At 49.0% G+C, this 9,603-nt stretch overlaps 1 protein-coding gene across 1 annotated transcript; it reads right to left on the reverse strand.

Moving 5' to 3' along the window:
* Positions 1-223: 223 nt before the first annotated feature.
* On the reverse strand, positions 224-9,530 carry LOC133839445 (leucine-rich repeat serine/threonine-protein kinase 1). Its single transcript, XM_062271020.1, is given in 17 exon segments — positions 224-525; positions 591-1,023; positions 1,090-1,698; positions 1,975-2,198; positions 2,259-2,789; positions 2,848-3,501; positions 3,503-3,688; positions 3,691-3,930; positions 4,042-4,356; positions 4,358-4,424; positions 4,483-4,721; positions 4,724-4,970; positions 5,118-6,992; positions 7,098-8,384; positions 8,443-8,602; positions 8,669-9,228; positions 9,296-9,530. Coding segments are annotated over 16 exon segments (7,398 nt in total). The 5' UTR covers positions 8,772-9,228; positions 9,296-9,530; the 3' UTR covers positions 224-297.
* Between the last annotated feature and the right edge of the window lie 73 nt (positions 9,531-9,603).

A 9,603-nucleotide genomic window follows, 5' to 3' on the forward strand; every position in this document is an offset into this window, starting at 1 on the left:
ATTAGAATCGTTTCGGAAAATATTACAGCATAAATGTGCATAAATATGCTTAATCGTTAATAGTTTAGTATGTGTGTGCAAAATAGCTTAAACTGTAAACAGACACAAAATCGTGCTCGATTTCTAAAAGCACCACAAGAAATATTGAACTACTTCAGCAGAGGTAGAGCTACGATTAACAAATATAGTAATTCGTATCGCATTTAGAATATATCTGGGAGGATTAATAAATACTATTAGTTTGTTTAACAAATATTGCCAGAGTATTTCTTCTATACGATTGAATTGAGATCCTCTTTAGGTCCAATGCTTTGCACGCCACAGCAAACAATGAATGTGGTTGTCCACATCTGCTGGCGGCACCGATTTGGCAGCCCCATGCGTTGGTGTGCTCACCACAGAGCCAGCTGAACGTGATGTCGACTCAGCTGTGTCCACATAGCGTGAGATTAGAGAGCGATAGCGCCGACCAAGCGTGGCAATCAAGGGCACCCCCGCATTGCGCATGGTAATGATGGCCTTTATCTGCAAAAGAAAGCACAGTTGTCGTTAGTCGTGATTAAGGATTACATTGCACAAATTGTGCGTACCTCATTCTCGTAGGGTCGAAAGACGCTGATGGGACGCAACGTTTGCAACTCTGCCACAATGAGGCAACCCCAAGTGGTGCCAATGTAGAGCTCAGTGTTGTGTGCGGCCAATGCGGAGATTTGACATTTAATTAGATTCACATGCTCGTCAATTGCAATGCTCTGCAGTGACTCGGAGCAGGGCAGCAGCTTCGAGCAGTCCAATTTGTTCTCAATGCGCTTCGAAGCAGCTCCCCATTGATAGACCATGCAACCCGGATACAGACAGCTGAAGACATGACTGTCGTTGCTACACAAGCGTGACACTTTGACATCTTCGATGAGATTGGGCTCCTCGCTGTGGCACAATGCCTGATGGCCGCACACACCCGCCTCATTCACTGGAAATACGTTGATTTTGCCCGCAATCTCCCCGCACCAAAGCTCATAGACGCTGCCAAAGCAAGAGTGAAAAGTCAATTAGAGAGAGTTAAAGAAGCAATGCACATGCTAATCTCACCCATCAATGAGCACCGAGCAGGAGGCGTGCAGCACAAAGCCGGAACAAATCTCGGTGAGCACAAAAGAGCCTTCAGCAAAGGCGCAATTGCTGGGCATGCGACTGGCATCCACGAGAAACACTCGACCATTGTGCAATCCAACAGCAACGCGTGCAATTCCCTCCATATAAACGAGACTTATCACCGCCGACTTGATGGCCGGATCGAGCATATAGGAAAACAAATGGGCATAGCTTGTGGTGCTGTACGCATGCAGATTGCCGGACACATCACCCATCCAAATGGCCTCGCCCACCAGACAACAGCAAAGCATATTCACTTTGGGAATACGCTGAGCGGAGCGTGCACGCGACGTTGCCGAATTCTCTGGTGTTTTGGGCGCCGCCACTTGAGGCTGAGGTGCACAGCTAATGCTGCTGCACTGCAGCAAACTGCCTGTTGGCGACACATCAAGTATATCGATGCGAGAGCCGAACGCAGGCAACCACAACTCTAGGCCAGAGCGATCCTCCTCCAAGCCGGCGGTCAGCAGTTGAAAGGCGCCGCAAACAATCTTGTCGCTGTGTGGCAAGGCGACCACATCGAGCAGATGAATGCACTCAGGAGCACTGGGAATACATATAGAATGTTTATATAATAATAATAATATGATTTTTACTACACAAACTATATCGGTCGTATGGTTAAGGATATATGTAAAGTAATCACAATTATGATTAATATTATCGTATAATAATAAATGCGAGTAATAGTTATATTTTCAATGCAACAAAAGCGAATAACCAAATAGTGTATGAAAACTGGGTTTTAGTTTGAAAAATTAGTGAATCATTGAAGTTCATTTACATTGCAAATCAGCAATCGATATTCAAACATGCTCCTACCTGAGTATTGATACTATTTGACTAGCAGAGGGTCGCCGTCGTGGCTGCTCGTGCCAACAGAGCACCATGAGATCGAGACAACAGGTAGGAAACTGTGTCTCACGTTGTGTCAACGCTGGACGACTGCCCTCCAATATGCATTCCTTGATGGACTCGTGTCCCTCAAATGGTTGACGTAGACTAATATTTTCATAGATAAACATGCCAAACGAGAAGCAATCCACCTAAAGTTATACACACAAATTAGTAAAACTCTCTAGCTGCAATAACAATTGCTTAGCTACCTTTTCGGTGTATTCCTCCTCCCCATTAAAGCGTATAATTTCGGGCGCCATGAAGCCCTCGGTGCCACCAAAGCCCTTGGCACTGAGACCAGCCGCCGTCTGACGACTAATGCCATAGTCGGCGATCTTAATATGCACCTGATTCCTGGGACTATCCTCGCTGTGCGGTTGCGGCAGCTCCCACACAAGCACATTTTCCGACTTCAGATCGCGATAGATGATGCGACGACGATGCAGATACTCTATGGCGCGCGCTGCCTGCACCACAAGCATCTGGAACGTATGTGGACCCATATGAGCGCCGCTGCGTCTATACTGCCTTAGTAGAGCATCCAGACCGCCCAGCGGCGCCAATTCCAGCACCAAAGCAAGCGGTTTAATGCAAATACCCACGAGCGGCACAATATTGGGATGCTTGAGGGTCAACAGCACGGCTAGCTCCTGGCGAGCGGTGCAGTAAGCCTTGCAGGAGTGCTGCAAAGGATCTCGATCCCATTTACCCAGCGCCACCTTATAGGCCATCAAAGCGCTCTAAAAAGAAATTACAAATGAGTAACTATAAAGTGAATTATTTGAATTGTGAACTCACCTCCTTGGCACGCGCACCTGGCGGCACCGGTTGCAGCATCTTCATGGCCACCGATCGAAAGGCGCGGGCGCCACGCAACTTGCAACTAGCTTTGAACACAAAACCAAAGGCACCGCGTCCCAGCAGTGAACCTTTGATGATGCACTCAGTGGCAATTGTGTGCTTGTCGGGAATATCAGCAAAGATCACATCTGGCGCCAGCTGCGCCATCGATTGCTCCAGATGCACGGGACAACTGAGTTTGCTCTGATTGTATACCGATAAAATGCACTCTTCGACCATCCAAGCATAGCAGACATTCGAGTTGTCTGGCAGATGATGTGAGGCATAAGCCGGATGACCATCAATGGAAGTGTTGCGCGACGAAAACGCTGAATCGGGACCAACGCCTGAGTCAGCATCGGAGCCAGCGCCCAAGGAATCCGCAGAGTGTCGTTCTCTGCTCGCCGTGGCATTCAGATAAGCGGAGAAAACATTCAAAGCGCCATCGTCACCTGGATCGCCAACGCCATGCAGAAAGTATGGGCCACGTTTGCTGCTGCGACTGGGACGATTACCATTGAAGTTGGGCTCTCGATCGACAGGTTCTGCTCCATTCTGAAGTTGCAGCTTACGCAGACAACGCGGACACAACACCAGGCGTGTGATCAAAAAAACGACCCTCGGAAGTGTGCACAAATCGCGTGCCCAGCGCTGGATACCAATCCTCCAGCAAGAGATCAATGTGATCCACCACAAGAGCCAGCAATTTGGCCACCTGCGACATTTGTGGCTGCAGCTCAGCGAGAAGTTGTCGTTCCCCTGCATCCAACTCTTGATAAATGCTCACATTGAATAGGGGGGAAAGTAGACGTCCAAAATACTCGAAGAGCAAAGATTCACATCACTCCAAATGCCATCCAGCTTGAGCTTGAAGCGATTGCTGGCGGTGCGAAAAGGCTGCGTGCGCTCAGTACTTTGGAAAGGCACCTCCCAGATACGAAATATGAGGATGGGGCCATAGTAAAGCGCCACGCCCGTCTGCCAAAGATTCCACTGTGTATCCTGCTCCAGCGAGCCGCGCAAATCAAAGTCCAAATATTTCTGTAATAAGAAACAAAATTAGTTATAAAGTTTTGGGTAAGAGAAACTGTTTTAAATTTATATTCATCAAATAAGCATGTATTAAACTGAATATCATAGCCTTAGACTCACATCTTGTGCAGCAACGTAGACACCACGTATGGCCTCAATGATCTGCTCATCGGCAAGCACTCGCGTGATCAAACGCGACCAGAAGCCCGAGGGAAAGTAAGTCATCAAAAGCATGCGACGCAAGCCTTGGCTGGGCAAACCTCCCGCAGTTGATGGCGTGCGTGGCGAGTGCTGCTCATAGATCAGTTTATTCAGATTTAATTCCTGCGACACCGAGCAACCCAAATTGTGACTACGTCCACGCACGCGCTGTAGAAGTTTCACCGTAGTGCCATCATTATAGGTAGCCGCCTCCTGCAGCGGCAGCAATGAGGGGAATGAGCAAGGTACGCGAATCCCAAGTCAAGGCAACCTCAAACTTGTTGAGCAAGCTGACTATATAACTGCAAAAAAATAGTTTTTAATAAATGAGTCTTTCACATAATTTTAACTACCACTAACCTGCGATTGCCATTGCCCTGGGCATGCACACTGCGAAACAGCAGCTGCAGATCATCTAGCTTCATCACGCCCGTAGGTGCAAATGGATTAATCTCACGCACCGTCACAACATGCGCCAGCATATCGCACAGCCACTGGGGATCGAGGAAATAGTAATCCCTGAGTGTGGCATCATCATAGTGCAAGAGTATGCCGTTGTCATGACACCACGTCGTCGCCTGCTGCAACTCGGCAGCATCCCCCGGAAACTCTTATAATTATGCAGTCGCATTTGTTCGGTGACGATACTGCGATACTGCTCTGCATCGAGCACAGGATCACGTCCAGCCGCACGCAAATTGCAGGCAATCACATTCACAATATCCTCCAGAGCAATGTAACTGGCGGGAATCTTTTGCAGCAACATGGGCTCCTTGGAACCCGGCGAACGCAGTTGCATAGCCGTGTCGTAGATTATGTTGGCCAGCAAATGGATGTTGTGCATCGTGCTGGGAAAGAAAAGAGATGAGACATTACAACAAAATATCACTCAACTATCAACACTACTTAAAACTATATGCGATCACTCTTCGATAAGCTAAATTAATACGAAAAACTACTATTTCAAAATAAGCAACAAAGTTTGGCAGACTCACCGACAGCTGATCTCAATGGAATCAATGACGCGCGGTAATCCAATCTTCTCGGCATCCGGAATCGCTATGAACTTTTCACGTATCAACTGCTGCAGCTGCTCCGCTTGTTGCGCTGAGATGGACTCACCCACCGTATCGAAATGTGTGCCCACAATGAGCACTGGCGAATTAGGTGCTCTTGCTTGAATGTTGCCCAACCACTGCAGCAACTCCGCCAGGCCTTTGTGGCCATCACTAATGCGCCACAGCACTAGATACAAACTGCGTTTGGACAGAAAGTATTGATGCGTGGCATAATACTCTTTCTGGCCGCCAAAATCCCAGGTGCGAAACACAATCGCTTGACAGCCCGTCGCGCGTTTCCGTTTCTCACAGATCCAGGTGCCAATATCGACGCCCACCGTGGAGATATTTGCGCGTCGCTGTGAACGCGATGTGCTGCGCGAGTGTCCCATGCGTTTGGCCCAATGATTCTCATTGGCACGAGAACGATGTGCGCTGGCGCTACTCGAGCCGCTGCCCACGCCCTGACGCAGTAGATCCAACAGTGTCGTCTTGCCAATGCCGCAAGAACCCACAACCATGAGCTTCATCCGTGCATAGGGCTGCGCGTCCTCGTAGATGGACTTTAGATAGCCCACAATGTCCATGGTCTTATGCTTCTTGCTCTCGATCATCGAACGCAAGGGCTCCTGCAGCAGGCAACCACGTGTATTTAGGTTCCATAGCCTCGAGAGCAATCCAAGATGTGGTGGCAATTCGGTAATCTGCACATTGCCGCTTATATTCAACACTGACAAGCTGCTGAGCTCGTGCAATGAAGCAGGTATTTCCTTGAGACAATTGTTGGTCATATCCAGCATGGAAAGATTGGGAAATATCACCTTGGACTTGTTCACGCCCACCACACTCCAATCGGCATCTTCGCTCTCGTTGAACAACGTCGTTGCATCATCTGTGGACAATTGAATGCGTGTCAGCAAATTGTCGGCCAAGATTAAGGTGCGCAACGCCTCTAGTCTCAAGTGCCGTCGATGCCGGCAAACGCTCTTCAGCACCGAAGCGCGAAAGCTGCAACTGCTGCCCTTGGCCGGTGTCTTGTAGATGGGCTCATCGCTGCTGCCCTCCGGTAACTGCACATAACTGTAGCACAGCAGATTCGGATCGGAGTCGGTGATGCGTGGCAAACTGGGCCAACACGAGATCTCATTGTGACTCAAGTCGAGCTGCTTTAATGTGGCTGGATAACTGGTCACATGACCCATGGAACGCAGACTATTGTAGCTCATGTTTAGCCGCGTCAAGTTGACAGCGAGACAAGGCAACGCAGCTGGAATACTGGTGAACAAATTGTTGGCTATGTTGAGACTGCTCAACTGTGAAGCGCCATGTGGTGGCGCTTTGCCATCAATCGCTGCCTGTTCCTGCTCTTGCTCCTGCTCCTGTTGCCACTTCAAATCATTGTCCGTTATGTCCAGCGTTGTGGACCACAGATTGCGATGCGTTAGCGTCTGCTGGCAAAGTGTGTGCGGCTTATTGGACGAAGGCTCGTCAAAAGACTGCAGCAGCTGTAGCTTGTCCAGACTCAGCAGTGAACCACTTGTCTGCATGGGCGGAACAGGCAGCTCACGCAGCAGATTGAAGGCCACATTCAGTTCACGCAGCTTCGGTGCACGCCACATATCAAAGGGCAACTGTTGCAGCTTATTGTTGGAGATATCCAGTATAGTTAAAGCGGGCAGCTGGAAGATCGCTGCCGGCAAGGAAGTCAGCTGATTGTCCTGCAGAAAGAGCTCGTCCAGCACGGGGCAATTGTAGCTCTTGGCCAGCGGCGCAGGCAGCTCTGTGATTTTGTTTTGCGCCACATTCAAATACCTGCAAAGAAAAACAGAAAGTTTTAGACAATATTTCTTTGGAATAATGTCCTTCTACTATTCGTAGAAATCAATCCACTTGGGTATTCCAAATTACACTACTCACTTGAGGCTAACCAGATTGAATAGCTCTGGCGGAATGCTGGTGAGCACGTTGTGAGAAAAATCGATGCGCGTGATGGCCGTGAGCGCTACCTCGTTGAGCCTGGGATGCGAGGTGAGCTTGGGATTCAGCTGCAGCACACCGCTAACCAGCCACTCGCAGCGCACAAAGGGCAGCTGAACGTTCATGCTGAGACTGTGCCAATCAATGATGGTGGGCACATTTGGGAACATGGCGCTGTACGAAATATTGCTAGCCGAGGGCAGGAACACATTCACCTCCAGCGGCGTAGGCAAACCCTTCTTGTTGATCTTGTAGTCCGAATCGGGATGCACTCGACGCGCCAACAGACGACTGAGCAACGCCTCATCCTCACTAGCAATCGCCACACTAATCGCGGTGCCATTATCATCGCGTGCGCCAAACTTCAGCAGCAAATCCAGCATGGCCAACGAACGTTGTTTGCACGCCTCGGCAATGGGCACATTGCTTAAACCGTAGATCTCCTCGCTGCACTTGGGATCGTTGTGATCCTCCACGGGCTTGGCCACAATATTGGGATTAGCGCCATGCTGCAGCAACGCTTGTGCCACATCCAAGTGACCGCCACGTACCGCTGCCAACAGAGCTGTTTCTCGCGCTGCTCCACACAACAAATTGATGTGTATTGGGCAACGTTGAGACTCCTGCTCAGCGGGCAACGTTTGTGCCTCCAGTGTGTCGCCTTCGCCAGATATGTGCAGCTTGGACATAATTGCTTGAATACCAAAGGAAATGCGTTTGCGTGTAGGCGTTATGGGCGTGGATTGTCCCGCTGTGGCGCTAGTTGTAGAACTGCTTCCATCTTCAACGCTGATCGTGCGACGACAGCGCAGTTGCCACTTGAGCAGCACGCCCAGCAGCTGCTTGTTGCCCAGCAAACTGGCAATGTACAAACTGGTTTGGCCCGTCACATCCTGGGCATTGGCGTCAAAGGGCAGACGCCATTCCCATTGGCCCTCCTCATCGCGATATGTTTGATAGAGGTAGTCGGGATATGCGAAGCCAATAATCAGCTCCAATAGCTTGATATGCCCATTTATGCAAGCGGCATGCAACGGCAGCCAACGCTCCACAGTGGCCTGTTGTATGAGCTCCGGAAAGCGGTCCAGCATCAGCTTGGCAATGCCATAGTGACCATTGTGCACAGCAGCATAAAGAGGTGAGTATTTGGTCACCGCATGCGAGCGTCCATCGGCGCCTGCATCTAGTAAACGCTGTGTGATGCTCTCAAAGCCGGATTGACAGGCGCTGCATAGGAAATTGAAAGGATTAACATATGGTATAGTCTGTGGCAACTGATACTTACAGAAAAAGCAACGTATTGGCGCCCGCTGGTGCCATATTGACAATGATCTGTCGCTCTCTGCCCAGCGCCTCGAGCAGCACACGCACTGTGCGTTCATCTCCAGCACTGACCGCCGCCCGCAGTTCACCATGCTTGATCTGACGCACTTCTTCACGCGCATCTGAGTGTGGAAAATGTTAAAACATATGTTGTTAAATGTTGCGCAAAGCGGTTTCGGTTTTCGCACCCCGTCCGCCGGAGACCTCAATGACCTCATCGACAAAATAGTCGCAAGCCTCTAGAGCGGTCTCAGTGCCCGCCTTGGGCTGGCCCACAAACTTCCAAGACATGCTGCCTGCCTTATGTAAGTCTATGCAAATTTTTCTGAATGCCCCATCAAGCGTCAAGAACAAGAACTGCAACCGTGCGAGGCGCCGCTTCAAATGTAACTGAGAGCTTGTCGTTGCAAGTAGCCTTGGAAAATCGATTCAACTGTCGCCGTTGCGTCTGTTGTCCGGTTTCATTCATTGATGACACGCTGCCACTCACTGCGCAAGACACACAAATCGCACAAAAACACACAACTGTTGCACATGTTGAAAATGGGTCATGGTAAGGTGGGCCATGGCCAGGTGAGTCTCATTCCATTGTTTACATTGTAATTGGCAGTGGGCATTCACTTGGCTAATTGCCAGATGCACAGTGATTTAAGAAATAAGCCATTAAAGCTTTAATTGTGCAATAGCACCAATCCCAAAGTGCTAGTTTCAAATTCAAAACAAACTTATTTGGCGCGCCTTTTCTCTACTAAAGTTACAGCACCATTTAAGCAGAGTCACCCTGTGGTTCTGCCAGTTTATTGACTTTTACTTACCCTCATCTGAGTCGTCGTTTAAGTTCATTGCTTTATCGTAAACTCACACTTAGGGCTTTGCATTCACTAAAATTTCCTTACTCAGCACCTTACAAGTTTCTTAAGCAAATTCTGCACATTGTTTCACATTCTTAGCGCCACTATTTTGAAATATTCGCTGTTTTGCGAAATTTTGCTGTTTGTTTACTTTTGCACCATGAACAGTGTGACCGCAAGTTGAATTACAGAAAATACCATTTGATTATGGAAAATGCGTAGAAATATTTCACTGAAAACAATCGATGATCGTACCAATCTATTGGTATATA

The sequence above is a fragment of the Drosophila sulfurigaster genome, chromosome 2R (genome assembly GCF_023558435.1).
Source record: "Drosophila sulfurigaster albostrigata strain 15112-1811.04 chromosome 2R, ASM2355843v2, whole genome shotgun sequence".
Taxonomy (NCBI): domain Eukaryota; kingdom Metazoa; phylum Arthropoda; class Insecta; order Diptera; family Drosophilidae; genus Drosophila; species Drosophila sulfurigaster.